The sequence below is a fragment of the Calliopsis andreniformis genome, unplaced genomic scaffold (genome assembly GCF_051401765.1).
Source record: "Calliopsis andreniformis isolate RMS-2024a unplaced genomic scaffold, iyCalAndr_principal scaffold0022, whole genome shotgun sequence".
NCBI classification, from domain to species: domain Eukaryota; kingdom Metazoa; phylum Arthropoda; class Insecta; order Hymenoptera; family Andrenidae; genus Calliopsis; species Calliopsis andreniformis.
In genome coordinates, this window is record NW_027480432.1 from 10,295,138 (window position 1) to 10,315,860 (window position 20,723).

The 20,723-nt window shown below is 32.1% G+C and overlaps 1 protein-coding gene across 1 annotated transcript in view; it reads left to right on the forward strand.

The window, feature by feature from the left end:
- Dve (SATB1_N and homeodomain domain-containing protein dve) overlaps window positions 1–20,723 on the forward strand; it is a 104,404-nt gene that overhangs the window by 6,804 nt on the left and 76,877 nt on the right. Inside the window, exon 2 of the mRNA XM_076390758.1 lies at window positions 15,973–16,243. Within this exon, the coding sequence (XP_076246873.1) occupies window positions 15,973–16,243 (271 nt within the window). The remainder of the gene's footprint in view (window positions 1–15,972; window positions 16,244–20,723) is intronic.

The following is a 20,723-nucleotide window of genomic DNA, read 5'->3' on the forward strand; positions in this document are numbered from 1 at the left end:
TTCAGCATAAAAATAGAATTACATGAAAAATTTAGAAAACGCTCTAAAATCTTAAATCTCCATTTCCAATGAATGCTACCTAATAAGTTCATGAATTTCGAGGAAGCAAAAAGGTGTACAAGATACAATTAGAAATTCCAAAGCGGCAGAAAGGACATTCCAATAGTCAAAGTCGTGCCCTTCGTTTCACGCAGGAGTTGTACTCGGCGGTGCACGCACCGAGGCCACGTGTGCACTCGAAAGTGCGTACATGTACGCCCAAGGATAGGTTTGAGACACGCATGGTCACGGTATTTGACCACCCCAGCTACCGGAATGATTGTAATCCATCTATCCGGCCACCGAAGCCGATACATCAAACGCACATAGAACTTTTCTCGCCCCTTTTCCTGACTGTTCCTCGCCCAGGCCTTCTGGCAGGCTATCTCTGCATCAGGCACAACATAAATATCCCATTAATATTTATGACAATGTTTGATATTTAGCTGTATGTCTTACTTAACGTGGAACACTATTGAAGGTTTCGACGCGCAAAGTTTCCCTGTTGTGGAGCCAGGGTTAACTGATGACTTTGAAGTCAAGAACACGTTTCTGAGGTCACGCATAGGAACGGCCCTTTTATGGTTTTCCTCGAGATGTAAGCGATGATGTCTAACGAGTGAAGCTCGTTTGCTCTAAATAGTTTCGCGATATGGCGAATATAATAGCCAGCTTTTAACGAGACGATACTGCACCTCTTTCTTCAAGCAGGCATGTTATGAAGAATAAAAACATAGATATTTTTTTCAGTTTTGCTTCATTTTGAGCTGTTCTTTCTTAAATTATTTAACTAAATTTAACTTTTCTAAATTATTTGAGCACTTTGCGTGTCAAATATGTGCTGAATGAAAACATTCTAACATTTTCAAAATATTTAACCTCTCGTTCCTTTCGTTGTTATTTCTTAGCGGTGGTAAACAGAAAACTTAGGCCAAATTCTGTCTAATAAATGTTCAGAAATTAAGTAAAAGAGGAAACGAGGGTTCATTGTAAAAGATGAAACAGTTTTTCAAAATTACATAAAAAATTCACAAATCTGCTTCAGTTTTGCTTCATTTTGACCCGTTCTTTCTTAAATTATTTAACTAAATTTAACTTTTCTAAATTATTTGAGCACTCTGCGTGTCAAGTATGTGCTGAATGAAAGCATTCTAACATTTTCAAAACATTCAAGCTCTCGTTCCTTTCGTTGTTATTTCTTAGCAGTGGCAAACAGAAAACTTAGGCAAAATTCTGTCTAATAAATGTTGAGAAATTAAGTAAAAGAGAAAATAAGGGTTCACTGTAAAAGGTGAAACAGTTTTTCAAAATTACATAAAAAATCCACAAATCTGCTTCCACGAATACTAAATGCTCTACAAACAGAAACACAGAAATTACAGACTGAATTAGGAGTTAATGATTCCAAAAATGACTACCGGAAGAAGAGGGAGAACAGAGGAAACCGAAAGAGAGTGGAAGACGGTTGCTTTGTCAGGGTACCGTTCGTTGGTTACTTGCAAATGAAACAAAATGATAGTGTTAACGTGCAAGCTTTGTTTTATTCGCTTCTTAATTACACAATCTTTCGTACAATGCAACTTGCAGTAAGCTGACTTATATTCCTCGAATATTCTTATCATCGAAGAAATTATAACATACAATTGCTTCAAATAAATGTAATTTATGCGCGCAGTGGCTGTTCTTCGATAACTGAATCTACTTCATCATGGTATGGATATCTTCATCCACGCGGCAAAAAATGGTAATGAGCCTAATTAACTGAACCTCTGCTGTATAATTCGTTGCAACGTCATTGTTCGCATAAATAGAGGCAGAAGTAATTTATTGGTTATATTCACCGAAATAACAAACTGTATATCAGGCACCCTCCTTGCTATATGCTTTTTACTTTATTCGCCATATTTTGGTATTTGAAGCCGAAAAATTCTGTTTCCATTCACTCATATTCGAGAGAATTTTAAAATAAATGTGAATTGGCTTCAATAATCCCCCTGACTATAAGCTCGTCGGAGGTGAACCATGAATCTATAGCAAGGGAACACTGTAATCGAACTCTTTGTTCCATCATTATATGTATAATTTCTTCGGATGCTCTCTTCCGGTTGTCACTTTTAGAATCATTTACACATGGTTTATTTTAAAATTATAGAATCTTCATTGTTCGTTTCTGAAATTACATTTGTTTGGACTTTTAGGTTCTACTTCGTTCTTTAAAACTGAGATTAGGGAAATAAAAGAAAAACGGTATTTTAGTGTATATTAATAATATCGAGTACGTCGATAGGTGTTCTTATAAGTTTCACACTTAGTTGATTACACAATTGATGTCTTATTCTAGTGAAGAATATTCATAATCTCTTCCCAGATTGTAGATCGTGCTCATTATGGAACGTGACGAACAGATTTTCAAGTAAAACTGCTTTCCCAAGCATATTTCATAGTACACTTTTGATACTTTGTAATACGTGACATAACAAAACAATTGCTCCTATTATTCTTCGTTAATACATTAAATTATTTTTTATGCTTAAAATAAATTTTTATACTTAACTAAGAATGATACATATTGCAATGATGAATGTACAGAAGGTATACCTATGAAACAGTGTACAGTATTCCCTCTCTATAAGCTCGCTAGAATGCTTATACAGGGTTAATGACATATTTATGTTTTCTTAAAATTGTTATTTTTCCCATTTTATCTGACCCTCACATTTGAGAAGTGGAGTTCAAGTTACTGAGTACATAAAATGGTCTCGATATCAACTTCTTTGTATTTCATAAGGTCTTAACTAATTTCAAGGCATGAGCTTAAATCGAAGTAATACTGTATTTCTTTGGAACTACCGTAGTGTCCTGATACAAATTCACGATTTGCAATCAATTATCATTGTGCTTCTCATTTTATCTAGGTAAAATATAGAAATAGCTTCAAGGAAATATAAGTGTACTATTGAGCTTATATGGAGACAACATTGTACTACGAAGTATAACCTCAATTTCTATAAAGAAATGAGCTAAATATTCTAGTAAATTGTCATTTATGATAGCTAATATTTAAAAAAGAAAATGTAAGCAATATTAGATAATATTTTAAACCATATTAAATTTTAATAGGCATTTTTAGTGACGTATATTGGCGCATAATGAAAGATCTGACAATGAGTAACCTCCTGTTCGGGCTAAGATTACTTGCCATTCTAAACTATCTATGGGATATGTTATGATAACAGTGATAGAGGAGATAATTTTTGTTCTGTGTTTGGAGCAGTGTTGCTTCTATCTTAATTGTTCATTTTCGAGCGGAGTAAAGAGCAGCAAACATCTGCCACAACGAGTAATTTACGTAACGTAAAAACGGCAATCCGCGGATTATCTTCCACGCGAAGAGGACCAATTATCGTTCGTGGATATCGGCCATCTGATATTCTGATAAGCCTGGAGTAGAACGTTGCACGATTAATGAAAACTGCGTAGACATTTAATTCCACTCTATCGATGTTTAATGGAGATAAGTATTACATGGTTCGATATTACTTAACTGACCACTGCTTTTTCTGGCCAGCGAACTCAAGGCAGTTTATTTTCAGATAATTAATATCATGAATTGTTCTCTGCAGTGAAAATTAATTCGAGCCTCAGAAGTTGATGCTTTAGTTGCTGATTCGAATGTTAAACATGTTGCAAACTGTTTTAACGATGGGAAACCTGTTTGCAAGAAAGTCGTCGACTTGTAAACTGGTTCCTACGTTAATAAACACTGAAATACTGTATCAATAAAAGAAACCGATATACACTGTCCTGATAATGAATCGGACGCCTTAACTTGTATATTTGATAGGTAATCTTGGTGTATAGAATATGTGTATGTAAATTTTCGAATAAGTTCTGGATAATAATTAATTGATTTATAATCTGTGTATATAAATAGGCTAAACGAAAATATTTTTATTTTAATCGAAATTTTTGAGCCTATAACTTAAACAGAGAGATAAGATACAAGTTTCATGTGCCAGTGAATATTCAGTTTGCAAATACAGGATTTTGTCGATATAGGCTCACAAGAGTATACGATAGTAAATTAGTGAAATAAAAAAATTGGTTTAATAGATTACTTATATTGTCTTCCCTTTTTTCGAAGAAAGTATCATAAGTCGAAAATTTTCAATTTAAAAAATTTTTTAAGAATTTTCGATTTTTCGAATCGTTCGAGAATTTAAAAAAATTTTTTTTTGGGGGAATTTTCGATTTTTGAAATTTTTTAAAAACGTTTAATCTTTCGAATGTTATGAAAATTTTGTATTTTCCTGATATTTTAAGTAATCTGAGAATTTTCCATTTTTCGTATAATCTGAGAGTTTTTAATATTTTAAATTTATTATGAATTTTCATTTATTTTAAAGTTTTCTGAAATTTTCAATTTTTTGAATTTTAAGAAAATTTTTGATTTTTCAGTTTTATTAGAATTTTACATTTTTCTAATATCTTGAGACTACAATTTTTACTGAAAATATAGATGTACCTATATAGCATCTTCTAGTACATAGATTCACCATTTTTCATAATTTTTAAGAACAGATCATTCAATAAATTTTAGCTAACATACGTTTCATAATTCTTTCTCAATAACTTTGCAGACAGAGATTTTCATTAAATGTATGACTTATTTCTGATCAAACTCTGTTTACCTTTCACTACTTTATAATACAAATATAAATAATAAATAATTGCCACTGCTTATAGTACCCAGTCAATTTCCAATAAAACTATCTGTTTATATTATATATGAAATACGAAGAGTCTGTTTGTCAAGGGAGGGGAAACAAAAAGTCAACAGGGCAGTTTTCGTGCAGAAGTCCAGAAGTCCTATCAGAATTAGCAGGCCCAGGTGGCACGAATAAAACGCAAAGTTCGAAGAAATAATAAAGAAGATCGGGTGGTGGTAGTCGGCAATTTACGCGCTTCAGATGCGTTGAAAGAGGCACAAGCAGAAATACGGAGCAGTAAAGGCCGACACGAAACGCGTCGCGAAATTTTTGATAGGGGGAAGCAGCAATTTACAAAGTTATTGAAGTCGTTGACCAGAGATCACCGAAATGGAACCGCATTCAATTAGCAAATATTGTTGGCCAGCCATTTCGGGTCGAGTCTTACGTAAGCCGGATAGACGTGGCACGAGTCTGTTTGTTAATAAATTCCTGGAATGGCTGGGATATCCTCGCTCGTTACGGGATCGTACGGCGTTTTACATTGGTCGACGATTAAGGTTATCGTCTTAACGGGAAACAGCCGAACAGGAAGCTACGACGTCGCGTATCGCTGGTACACCCGGTAGATAAGCTGATCCAACGATAAACGATGTCGAACCGTTGTTTGCGATGCTGGTATTAATTCGTGGTGATGTTGCGTTTTGCATACGGGAACCGAATTCGTGCTACCCTTTTTTAGGACTTTTTCTTTGTAACCGGACTCGGCTGAACCTATTAATTGCAGTTCGTTTTAATGACGTAGCTAATGAGCAGGTTTGAGTTTCTAGCTGTCATCTATGAGACAATAAGAGTTTTTCGAATTGTAGTAATAATTTCAGAAAAATATTTGTAAGGTTTTCAGATAATGTATGTGTAGATATACTATAAATGGAAATATTATACAAAGCAGAACCTCACTATTGTACAACAAAGTTTGTAGTGGGGTGAACGTTTGACAGGAAAATTAACAATGAATTATATAATCCAACTAGTTTATAATAATTTGAAATTACAAGTTTTGTATTGGGGAAATACAAAACGTATTTAATGTACTGTAATGAATAAAGATTGAAAAGATTTAAAGACGTAGAGGATGATTAAGTTTTATAACAAGGTGTTGAAACATCATATCAGATACTTGACTTATAAATTGACCTATAAATGCAATGTCATATTTTCGTAAACACAGTTAAAGAAATGCAACCTAAATAACATCTTACTTCATCTTCTAAATATTATGCTCTCTACTCCATATTTTTCAATATATGAATTCCATAACTTCTTACGCATTTCAAATTTCCATAAATGCATCAAAATCTGCCAGAGATCAGTCTAGAGATCAGTATTACAGACACAAATAGTTCACAATTTTTACCCAAAAATTGATCATCCCACATGCATCTCTTAAAAAACAGAAGTTCTCCAAACGACAAGTGATCATTCATCCAAACGAAGTCAAAGAAGAAATAGGTACTGAAATTTCCAACTACCAAACTTTAATCCCACAATCAGCTACATCATTACTGAAACAGCAGCTTCGAGGAGAACACCAGTTTCGAGAAAAGCAAACAGAACGTCCCTCAAAAACCGCTTGAAGTAAACCTTCCTCTCGACAATACCAACTGCCGACTTCACCGCGTATTGTCTGGAGATCGTCCGGGAATTCCGAGCAGCAAGCAGGCACGTTTGCTCGGCGAACGGTGCATCCCCTTTCGCGTCACGTCGAAGTTACCGCGATATCACTTGGGGCGTTAGCCGGATAAGCCGCTAACCCCATCCACCTGTTGCCCCTTCTTATGCGTTCCTGCTTACAGGCTCGCGTTCATCCTCATTCCTCGCGTGGAAGCGAGCCAAGGACCCGTCGTCCTCTTCCAGCACACGGCTGCCTCCGGGGCCTCGCCATCCTCCCTTGTTCAGTCCTTTACACACCGGTGTCAGGCTGCTGCTCCTGCCTTTCTCGCCACCTCTGCGGTGTCCTCGTCGCGCTCTCTTCCTCCAGGTCCTCCCCCTTCACCCCTCCGTCCGCGATCCTGCTCGATCTATCCTCGGACTCTCTCGCTCCAGGGGCCCAGCCCGGGTCTTCAGCGGTCTGACGTGTTTTTTGCGAGTGCATACCTCGAAGCAGCTCCCGAAACAGTAGCTGGTACCCCGGTACAGTCCGGACCAGTGAAAAAATCAGCGACCCGGGCCCGGTCCTCTCCGTGCCGATCGACGGACCGCGATCAGGAATATTTCGTCGGTATTTTCTTGCGACTGATTACCACGTCCGAGCTGCCGGATTTTTCGGGCTTTCGGGACCTGGGAGGCTATACAGGGTGTCCCGAGGAGACTGTTGAGTGGATTTATGGGGTGCTTGAGGGATCGCAGCTGGAGAGGAGTTTTTGATGAATCTGTACGCCTTGGTTTTCAGATTTTCTTAGTTCGAGGTAAATCGTCGATGATTAGACAGGTTTGGGGGATTTAAATGTGGATGGATGCACAGAATAAGTGTTGTGTTTGGGAATGTATGGAACATGAGACACTCGTTTAACGAACTTGTTAACTTTACGAAATAAGAATAATTATGTTTGTTTTAAATATGAAACGATTAGGATTAATCGTGTACTCTTGCACTGAAGTTTCAAAGAATTCTGGAGGTGGAGTTAAGCACTTTGGCCTGTGAACGGCACATTTCTAAACTGTAAACTGCATAAGTGTGGATGTAGATACTCTATTCAAAATATGCATTAGGTCATCCCATAAGTAATGCTGTTTTACATTTTAATTCAGAAAGTTAGGAATCCATAGAAGAAGAACTGAAAAAATTACCTGATAAATAGGAAATGATGGTAGAATGTAATAATTGACGGAGTTGAAACTAAAAATAACAGCAGGCATTAATTAACTTCCGAAGAAAATTATTTTCGAAAGCATTATTTATGGGATGACCTAATAGATAGATGCAGTTGAATGAAATAGTTCATATTTTGAAAACTTTCTATGTCACGTAAAAGATTAAAAGGATCTTTTAGTTTATTTATTTATTTATTTAATGCTCTAATAATAATAGCAGCAAGTTCACAATAATTATCTATAACAATTACTTATAAGTAAAATTAAATTAAATTCTTATTAAACATTGTTTGAAAATGTAACTAAATTTCAGACTCTTGGTGTCAGGTTTACATAATAAAGAACTAATACAGAGTGAAAGACAGAGCCTGCGTCTGAAGAGCATTGGTAATAGAATTTCACGTTCATTTTCATAAACTGGGCATTACCAAATGTTATGGTTTAAACTTGAAAATCTGATCCAAGTTAACAGGCACTGCTAGAAATGAAGTTCACTCTTGTTAGAGAAGCATTTAAATTATAATGATTAGAACGACATCTGTTGATTATAGTATTAAATATATGTATTTATTTTTTTTATTTTTTTTTTTGTTGCCTGTTTTTATTTTTGATGTTTTAGTCATAATTCCTTTAAGCAGTGTATGTATTTAGAAAATAGATTGCGAAACAGATCAGATTTTAGCTGAATTTATAAAAAAATGAGTTTACATCGAAATCCACAGTATGCTTATAACGGTTCAAGATTTGAGTAAGGGTACAGATATATTATTTAATTGAGAAATTATAATGTGTGAATTAGATACAGTGAAAATTATACTATGTTGCTGTAATGGTTTGTAAGTACTTAACGCAAACATAAGTAATTGAGTGTATCGTATATTCATAAGCCATTGTTAAAAGGAAATTTTAAAATATGATTATTGAAATGAAGACTCGACGTAATGAAAGATTAATCTTAATGCGTGAGTATTGCGAAGAAATTATGATAAACTGTAGTTGGTGATAAAAAATCTCAATTTGTTACACTGCTTTCATTCATTCATCAGAAAAAGGAAGAAATAAAAAGTGAACACCTTTTATGTATTTTATGTATTCCAAATTTTAGAAAGTAAGATGTCTTTTATGAATTCTTGAATTATTTATCTCGTACAACCTGAATCTAATAATTTGCACAATTATGTAATTATGACTCTTTGTTTATAAATTTCAATATTAAACTAAAATTGGAAATATTCAGTTTTTTACAAATTTTAAGTATACTGTGAAAAATTGTGAAATTCAGATTGGGAATTATATATAATCATTACGCAAATATTACACAAGTTATTAAATCTACACACAAGAGTGAAGGTCAATTCATCAAGAATTACACGATCAAAGGAGCATATGATTACAAAATGTTGACTTAAGCTTTATCAGATATTAGATTTCCGAGCAGTTTCACTAATCTTATCCAAAGTTAAATCTGTTAATCCAGAAGCAGTGAAACTCTATTTAATAGGAATTAATAAAATACAAATATCTATCAAATACTTCACTTTAAAGGCAACGCAAATATTTATGAATTTTACTGTGTAATTAAACGTTCTTAGTGAATTAATAGATATCATCGATCAAGTTATACTTAAAATAGAATTCTTAACTGTTTTATTGGTTGATACAAAATTGAACAAACATATTAAAAGAAAATACAAATTTAGCAAAAATGTCTCTTCTTATTAAAGAAACTATGTGTCAATATTTACAAAATCTGTACATGTGCATTGTAATATTCATGTCAATATGATATAAATTTATTTTATTATCATTATTATAGCGATATTAATATCTCTAAGTACTCACTTGAAATACTTGCAATACCATGCCATGAGATAAAGATAAGTGGTTTTTATTTAGTTTGCTACGTAAAGAAGTTAAACTATCAGACAATAAGTTATTCCCTGAAAAGGAAGATAACTAGTTTTAATACATTTGTTAAAATTGCCTCACTATTTCTTATAATAAATTATATTTAATTGAAGATGTCGACACAAAATTATATAAATATTATTATAATACAAGGTTTACTAATAGTCACTTAATTTCATCATTTTTAATCTGTATTAATTCCACTGATACTTACGTTCAAGATACTTCCATACAGAAATAATAACAGCACTCAAAATAATACATTTACTTCTCAAATTAGGAGTAAAATTTAATAACCCAGCACTTTCCATGATTCTCGCCTATTATGATACAAATAAAATTGAAAAAAGAATGTTTAAATATTACATACCCCTTTTAATTACTCTATTATATGTTATCATACGTATAAATCTTATGTAGGTGCATTAAAAACGTCTAATAAATAATAATATGAAGGGGTGTTTCCATAGAAAATTAGTAATTATCTTAAATTACTTCCGTGACGAAAGTGAGCTGTTGGGGAGGTGGAAAAAGTCACAGAAGACTACAGTTATTATACAGACTGAAATGCTACAAAAGATCAATTTGATTTATTCCATCCATTTAGAGATAAATTTTCAGCTAAAATTTTTAACTGCTACATAAGTCTTTGTAAATTTTAATATATTAATATTTTATTACATTGTATAAAATATAGTGAGAAAGACTTTATCTGTTTAATGACTTCGTCTTTAAAATGATAGAATAAAGTATTCTGTATCTCCAATCATTCTATGCAAATTTATTTTTTATACTGCATGTGAGTCACATTGTACAAAAATTAGCAATGAAACTCAAACTATAAATTCGGGAACTTTAAAGGAAGATTTCAAAATATTTGTTGAGCCAAAATAACATTCACCTGAATGCAACTGTGAATATGAAACCATATTTATTTTAATTGTTGTACAACTCTAAATTGTAGTCAAATTCTTGAAATATTAACAAAGCTAGACTTAGGTAAACTTTTGACCAAGTATGTCTTCATACTTCATAAAACTCTTATAAACTTGAAAATATAAAAAAATTGCGAATTATACCCATAAGCATCAAAATGGCAATATTGCTTCTTGAATTCTAATTTGACGAACATGTTCACTGAATTCAATACTATCCCTACGTTTTTGCATTTACACAGTGTCAATAACTACTAACTGATTTTTCATCCAAACCTCCGCCAAAATTTTCTGAAGAATCCAATGATAAGAATAAAATTGTAAATCACAGAAAATTTATGACAGTAAAATTGAATTAGTGAGTTCAAGAGCAGAACAAATACAAAATTAACTATTTTAAAATAATTTCGAAGATATATCTGGAGGTAGAGCCAACTTAACCCTTTTAGTGTCTACTCTATAACTATATGTATAATGAGAATGTACGTAGCTTTCATGGATCAAGAAAAAATTCTGTGTTCCCCACAAATACTGTTACTAGTAAAAAAAAATTGTTTTCAAACATTGACAAATCTTTCCAGAGTGCACCAACCAAAGAAACTTGTATTTGATGCCACACAGTTAACAATACAAAAATTAGAAATTGGGAGAGTTTTAAAGTAGGTACAGATAGATTGATTCATGATAATTTTAATACTGTATCCAGCTATCCATCGGTTAGCACTACATGGATCAGTACCTCATCCTCTTAACACGATGACTACAATGTCACCCATGTGTGGGTGACAATTGTACGAGATTTTAGATAACAACAAGCAGCAGAATTATGAATGATAGCAATAGGGAGAATTTCAGTGGGCAGTTACTGAAAGAGAGGAAGCACTTTAAAATTAACATAAAAATGAATTAAAAGCAATTCTTCTGAAGTTAGAGTCACTCCCAAAGTGCTCGAATTTTTTAATAAATTTAATGTAGAAGTCAACATGTTAATTCGTATCTTAACTTAAATTAGTAACTTAATCATTAAAAGGATTTAGTTACGCAAAAAAAACAAAGGATCTAAGACTCTCTGACTCTAGGTTCCAGAAGTGAGGCATTGAGTGTATTTTCTGAAATAGAGTTATTGTCAAGGCCCCAATTGCTGATCAATTTAGTACTTAAACAGATATATAAAATTTATTTTGATAAAAATGCGTTCTAAAATACTAGTAAATAATCGTAACCTACTTTCACATTTATACGTACAATTTAATAACTGGCAGTGAGATATACTTTAGGTGAACAGCTAAACAGTTTTACTTTAAGAACTAAATTATAATTTAAATATTATTATTTTCTTCAACAATAACTTGAAGATGACACATACATTTACATCGATAACAAAAAGCTTTTTGGATTTGGTCAATGTCTTCGTGAATACCTTAGTGATCTAATGATCCCTTAAGTGCTCAGAGACTAGGTCCTCGTCGACACCATCACCAATTTATTCCAAAGAAACCCCATATTTTAGATCGCCCATTCTTCACCTTTTTCTGACCAGTGGGGTTAGTCCACTGATGCTCTCAATACTTCACACGTAAAATGCATAGAATTCTACAACTAGGACCAAACATCTCCATACGTGGTTTTCGGCCTGGCACTGTTTCCCACTTCACCGATTCAATTGAACGCGGCGAGGCCTCGGCGATGCGCGGCAATTAAACGATTTCCCGATTTGGTTTCGCCGACGAGTTCCACGGAAGCGTCATCGACGATCCAGTTTCGAGGCGACGAAAACGGCCGCGGTGCGTTTCGCACTTCGCCGTAGTGTAGGATTGTCGCATTCTGGGCCCACTTGACCCTCGTTGACACCGTGAACGGCTTAGCCGTTAGTGTTAAGTTCAGTTCACTCATACATAAATCTAAGTCTCCGCGCTTATGCCTTAGCAGGCCGCTGTCGGAATTGAACACGTGTTCAGATTTCATCGGCGTCGACGCTTAGATCATCCGGCTCGTTCGATACGATCCGAATCCCCGCGGATTCGACCACGTCGTGGCTTGTCCTCGTCTCATCAGAATTAATGACAAAATTATTACCTTGTTCTCCTTACGTCTATTATTAAGCACGTACGATTAATCGAGAGTTTACCCTGCGCTCGCGAGACGGTATACTGCGCATGGGGAATGATCAGCGATGGTTAGGGAGTATTGACGACATGTAATTGGAGGAAAGAAAGATATGGAGGGAACATCTCGTTTTGATATATTTTTTTGGGGGAATATTGTGAGGTATCTAGTTGCTGATCAGAACTCGATTCCTGATCAGTTTAGTATTACAATATGTGTATGAAATTTATTTTGATGAAAGTTTGTCCCAGAAGATTAGTGAATAATTCTTACCTATTTTTATATTTATATGTAAAATTTAATAGTTGGTAGTGAGACATAATTTATGTGATCAGCTATTACTATTTTTATATGTTTTAGTTTAAGAATTAAATTATGATTTCATTCTTATCATTTTCACACTTTTTTTAATAACAAATTAAAAATGACACACACATGTATATATATATTTTGTTTAATAACAGATTAAATATATATTTAATTTAATATATATATATATATATATATATATATATATATATATATATATATATTTAAATATTTAATATATTTAATATTTAAAATTATTAAAAATGAAAACTTTAATATTAAAAATGATGATTTTTTTATATTTTCAAGTTAAAAATTTAATATATAAAATATTAAAATTTAATATATATAATATTAAAAATGATAAATTATATATATATATAATTATATATATATATGCATATATATGATATTACACATCACATATATATGATATTATAATATCATATGATATTATAATCGATATAATATAATATGATATTATAATAATATAATATATAAATATATTATAATATCATATGATATTATAATATCATATATATATATATGAATAACAACAAACTTTTTGGATTTGGTTACTCTTTTCGTGAATACGTTAGAAAAACTATGCTTCTTACTTTTAAGTGATCAGGAACTGGGTCTTTGGCCGTAATTTACGCAAGATCAGTTCTATCACTTATTAAAATTAAATTTGTGCAGCACTGGTATATGTATATATAAACATATTAATTCGATTAGTGCCATGAATTTAACTTGTTAATTTTCTTATAGTTTCGCTTATATTTATTTATTGAAACAAGGCAAAAATGGTCAACAAATCGCCATATTGATGTTGCATAAGTTTTCTACAGAAAATGTTGCAAATGTTCCCCCTATATCTTTCTTTCCTCTGAGATCAACGATTACAAATTAAATGTGTGTTTGTGATTATAAAAGTAACGTTACTCAGAAATTATTTCTAATTTGTATGTTTTCATTTCGCGTGATTTGACTCATTTTCATGCGATTCAATTCTTAATAAAAAATTCATAAAAAATTTCCACTAATATAAAAATTCATAAACAGAGATTGTACGAATATAAAGTGTAACAATACAAAAATATTATTAAATTACCAGATTCTGTTCTGTTTTCTTCACAAAGACAAGGATTTAAATATGAACAGGGATGTATTTCAAGATCATTGAGAATTCATAGAGAAACTTATATGGTACAGAACTTTTCTGACGTTTTTTGAAATATCTACGTGATGGCCTATTTGAAATAACTGTAGTGTAAGAAACGAAAAATAAGAAGAGTGGGTGGAAATTATAATAGAGTCGCATATGCCCTGATAGCAAGAACAAGGTATGACAGAGATTTTCAGCGCAGATTAAGGACAACGCTGGATTTGTATTATTTCCGCGGAGATTACTGCGTCTGCAGTTTTATACGACTTACAAACGAACAGTAAAATATAAATCAAAATTACTCCCACAGTTTTTAGGATCGTACTAAAGACTGCCTTACTCTCACACATTTTTGTTCCACTCTATCCTAAAGATATTCTAAAAATACCTTTGTCCTTAGTCTTTCTAATAATTTTGTGAAGAATATTTCTTCAATTACATTTTGTAACAGTTATGACTAAAAATGTAGTTAGATTGATCTAAAAAATGAAATCTTTCGAGAAATCTTCTAATTGAACTGAAGCTATATGTCATTATATGATATTAAGTCATATGAAGAAAGTTGAGGAAAATACGTTCTCCTGGTAAGAAGTTGATTTATAGTTATCATGTTAACTGTCATGTTATATTAAGCACATGACTTTTGATTTTAAACTACGCACCTGTAACTAGTTTTTGTGATGTTTTTTAGTGGTTTGCTTTATAGTAGGTATTTTCCTTATTCTATAGAACTTCATTACAAATTTTTGTAAACTTGTTTCATAGATGTATGTATATATGAATACTATGACAGTGAATTACAAGTTAATTTATTCTTGGCAAAAAATGAAGAATTAGTAAGAATGAGATCATATACTACAGACCTTAGAAATCACTTGGAAGTTAAAACTGATGAATTTTGTTATTCTCATTTTACAAAAATGCTAGATGAATAAGTAAAAAAAATAAAGAGTAATAACAAAAGTTTATTACCATAATTTTAAAAGTGTCCCATTAACAGCACAGTTATTGGTATCTATGCAAATGACAGTGACCCAGCATTCCACTGACGTAAACTGAATACTTCAATTGAGAGACTTCAAAGAGCATCTCTATTGAATCTCACGATTAGTAAAAGATGTAGGGAAAAAACTAGTAGAAAAGACTGAAATGGTGTATCAGAAAAAATTAAGTTTGTGTAGTTAATTCTGAAATTAAATGTAAGAAGTTTTTTTAGAGGGAACTGAAGATTGTACTAAAGTTTTAGGGACATGAAAAGAGATTCTTTAATTCTACGAAAAATATTTTTCAGTCCATTTTCTGTTGCTTCTCATTAAATGGGGATCAACTCTTGTAATCGTCATCAATGATGTACCAATGATTGGTGAACAGTGTAGCCAAACACTGGCTAGTAACAAGTCAAAAATTTTCTTAAAGTCAGATCATTTATGCTGGGATTGAACCTATTTTAGATAAGACTCTGACAAACTAAAACAAAATCCTAGCGTTTACAAGATAATTTTGCTTTTCAATATATAAGCTCAGCTTAAAAGTTTTGTTAAAAATATTACAAATGAGAAGTTAGTTCAAATTTTAGGTTCGATTCCTGAAGAAGGTTTTAACGAAAAGAATAAGCTTCGTCCCAAATCAATCACTCGATTAATCCTCGAATTATCCTTTCGCCAACTTAAAAAGCATAGTATCAAGAAAAACGCGTTTAAACCTTCCAGTAAAATTTCAAGATACTTATAGTTCAAAATTCAATGGGCTATAACTTCGCTGTTTTCCTAAATGCGACATAAATATTTACAAAGCCCATTTTTACACATCGTATTGATTTATGCAAGCCAATCTTTTGGACCTGTTACACGAGAGTCCCCCTTAAATATACGATAGACTCCCAAAAAAAGGATATTATTGAAAATTTTGAATTACATGGTTCCAGAGCCAAGCTTTGGCATTGACACACAAGGCCTCTCCACCTTCGAGGCCAAACAGCGTGTCCTCATTACCGAGAAGCCCCCAATCTCATCAGTCTCAACAGTCTCAGCCGCAGAATACGGTTCAGCCTCCGTCGGTGCATCCTCATCAATCGCAGACACCCCTGAGCGCGCCCCAGACACCATTTTCCGTGCACAATCAGCATCCAAAGCAAGAAGCGAATGCAAGCCCGAAACAGGAAGGATTCGATCTGAGCAAATCTGCAGCCAGCACTGGTGAGTCTGCGCCTTATTTTTCTTCTTCTATGATTCGATGTATATGAAATTGCCGGAACGAATGGAAGCCGAGGTAATCAACCCGTGATATTCATTGAGGAACGATCGGTGCAACACTGAGAAAGGGATTACTTAATGTAACTGATAGGCTAGGGACTTATTCGATAGAAATTATTGGTATTCTTTTTTGGAAGATCTTGCGTGAGTGATTTACATTCTGTATTTTGGATTTCGATTTTTGATCAAGGGATCGAGATGAGATGGTTGGTAGCTGTCTTGTCTGACTGTGTCTTGAAACAGAGTTCTGTGAAGGATTCTGCTTGGGTCCTGCGGATTAATATTGGAACTACCAGAGTAGCCAAAATGACTGGTACAATTATTTCTTATACATATTCTATCTTTTATGAATACATATCATACTTTTTCAGTTAATTCATTGAAATATAGAATTTAAAAAAATGAAGGAGCCCATGTTTCACAAAAAGCTTATTCTTATAAAATTTAGCAAAGGAGGATTATTTTAATTATTAGGGAATTGTGCTTGAAGTAATTTGAATTTTTCAAAATGGTAAAAAAATATCCTACTATGTATATTTAGGTATTAAAAACGTGGGACATTTTTAACTCTATCATGCTCCAAAGGGTTAACACTATATACATTTAAGAAAGTATATAAATAAAGGTTATTTCTGGAAATTATAAATTTATTTTTCTAGAAGTTTGTAATTTTAGCACATCGTTAAGAATAGACAAAAATTATCCTCAGTAGTTTTAGTGTTGAGGATGTATCTACCAGTACTTCCCATGTGAACTCGTTTAAAAATATAATAAGTATGTCTCTTAAATTTAAATTGAATGTACATTTAAAGAGAATATCTTCTGATGTTAATAATGCAAACGTCAAATGGCCAAAAATTTATTGATTTATTAATCAGCATCAATTGCAATATTGGAGATTAAAGCTTCCATTAATATGTGTGTTACGTTTATACATGTTCTACAATTATCCAACATATTTGTTAGTTAATCTAAACATAGCCAAGTTATAAGTTTAAATAATTGTACTGCTAATTATATGCTATTTCATGTTGTATTAATGTGACAATGAATGTAGAACTTTAACTTCGATCGCAGTGGGTATATGAAATGTATTTTTTATTTAGTCTTTAACTAATGTTATTAACACTAGTGCTTTTATGTTAAATATTTTATTCAAGTTTATATATCATTTTTATTATGAAATTTGTTTTTAACAATTTAAGTATAGTAATTTTATTATTGTACTATCAGTGTCTGTTAGCAATGTGCTTTTGTGGTTCCAAAGCTCAGATATTGACGTCCTTTGTTTAACATTTAAACTGCCATTAATGACAGAGCTTAGGCTTGCAAAAACAATATTTTTAATATTTTTTGGTACAATAGTAATGCTTTTAATATTGACGTATGAATTTATGAATTACAATAAAAATTGAAATACTTTGGCTTGAAATGTGTACCTATAATGTAAATATGAAATAAAATTTATTAATCTTTCCAGTGATGAAATTTAAACTGCTTATATGAATTTTTAATGTTTGCTAGCTCCAAATATAACGAGCAATATAAATCTAGAATTAATTCATGTGCTTGGTAGTTCACTTTTATCTGGTCGAAGATAAAGTGAAAGTGGATGAAAACAATACACCACTGCTCCAAATAATTAATACATACAGTGAACATAATAATGAGCTTTTAATGATACTATATTTTTATGTAAATTATTTCTCATTACAAGTAAATTCAAGCGAATAATTAAAATTTACATACATTATACATATAATAGAGTTACAGACTATATTCGAAATGTTTCTAATAAATCTTTATCAATTCTAAGACAAATATTCAAATAGATTCCTACTAATTACATATTATCATATTACTTTCAAGCACATACGAATTAGTGAACAAAGTCACTTTATGTTATTATTAACACAATTTACTTGAATCGTTTCGAATTTACAAATTCATCCAGCTTTATATGATATTTCTATATTGCATGAATTATGTGTACGATAATCATGACTTACCCTCTATAATTCTCACTAACTCGCATTCAACATTGATAAACACAGTACTTGGAGCTATAAATATCCTAAACAGGCAGCCAACTTTTATATTACTGTAATAACTTCAACAATTATCCAATTATTTTCAAATTCTATTAAGACAATGAATAAACCTCAACATATTAAAAAAAAAAAAACAGAATACATTAAGGTACAAGGTAATATAAAATACTTTACAAGTCTCTAATAACCAAGCAGCTGATGTCAGTTTTATTTTAACAATTTCTCAAAATATTCGAAAATTGTTAAAATAACAATTTCTCAAAATATTCGAAAATTGTTAAAATAACAATTTCTCAAAATATTCGAAAATTGTTAAAATAATAATTTCTCAAAATATTCGAAAATTGTTAAAATAACAATTTCTCAAAATATTCGAAAATTGTTAAAATAAGAAAAAACAATTCTCTTAGAAAGCCCTAGTAAACTAATTTGAGAGATAAAACAAAGAGGACAAATTGCACAAAATAATTTCACAATAATATATACGAAAACACTTTCCATTCAGCATGTAAATCAGCTTGAAAATATGTTTGCTGAACACTGCTGGGTTGTTAAGGGTTAAAACCCAATGAAAATGAAGAAACTAAACGTAGCAGTATCCTAATATAATTATTTATAAAATACAAGAATCGTTAACGATGGCAGCGCGCGAGTTATAAAATTCGAATGATGTACCAACAATGCAAGCTTCCGTCGAAGATGACGGGGAACTCGTGTGTGTAGACGGCGGAGGTCGCACGGAGAGATCGTTAAAGCTCGTAAACGAGATAGACTATCGGCGGAATTTCCTTGATCCTCGATAATGCGGTGGAAACAATTTGCACGCGTCCGTTTGCTGGGGCGAATGAAAACCAGAGGCCGCGCGCACGACTTTGAGATGTATCGATCTCGTTTGACTGCCATTACAATAAATCTGTGCAACACAATGAGCTGAAGATACACTGCTATATTAGTAGGAAATAGGTGTTAATTTTATTAATACATTACACCAATTACATTAATAGAAAATAGGTGTTAATTTTATTCATACATTATACCAATTACAGACTCAGTTCCTAAGTGAAGAAGAATAATACGTGTTAGTGCATCATTCTGTTTTTAGTAGTTGATAAGTGATAGCTCATATGTTCTTTGCCAATCGGTTTTGAGAGACTCCATTTTTTAGACGTGTGCTTTAAAATAAAATAGTACATATTGTTTGTTTCTAAGTTAAAGTTTAATGCAGCATCAACTGCTTATTGTGTAACTGGTTATTAGGGGCACAAGAGAAGAGAAGGAAGATGTTACTGGGATTGAAATTGATTTTGAAGTTTGACTGTATTTGGCTTTTCTGATGGCTAAATAAAAATTTAGGGTAATCTATGGTTAAGTGTTGGACAGTGATTAAAGTATTATAGACTTCAGGTTTTGGGGGTTTATGGTTGGCTAGTAGGTGATACATATTAAAGTGCAGATTTTTATGCACATTTGTATTTTCAGAAAGAAAATTAGGGAAAACGTATGTATATAATTAAAGATTTGTTTCATCCTTCAAATATTATAAGACATATTTAACTTTTGAGTTTAACAAATGAGTAAAATGGTCTATTTTGTGATTTATTTTATTTACTTATTGGCATTAAATAAATATAGATTTATACAGCCATTTTCAGTAACTTGCAATGATATTTGTGGTGTAATAGTCGTAAAATTATGTTTTTATATAATTTAATTATGAATGTAGTAGTATGATAACTACTACATTTTTTTAGAATGTTATATAGCAACTCACAATTTTTAGAATTTTTATATTTTAGATCGGCAAGAAATAAATTAATATCGTAAAGAGCATAATGTCCATCATTAACCAGCAATTTCATTAAATTTTCACGTCTGTTCTCATACTCATGATATTGCCACATTATAGAATTCAAATCTTGAAGCTCTGGTCTGAAATGGCAGTAACTATACTTCTTTTGTGGTTTCTGTAACTCACAAGTTTATTTATTTATTTACTATTTAGAGTGAATACTAAAAGTATAAAAGCACATAATCTACCAAAGCAAGTTTATTCTTTTCCAAATGAACGTATGGAGCAATAACAAAGAAATATATCTAGTAAAATAAAACAAAATTGTACATATAAAGAACCTTAAACTTCATTCTAAAACAGATAGTTTGTATTTTTAAATATTTTTCGGTAATTATTTGGCGCAGCCAAGAAAACATTTCTACTTTAAAATCGTAACACGTAGCGTGGTCATTCTAGTTTGTCCTTCAAATGAATCCAAATTCCTCAAAAAACATTATTCCCCGGAATTTCTGTGCTCCTGACTCCGAACAAGAAAACGGAGGACCTCGAGCCACAGGGAGCGAAAGTACATATTTGCCTC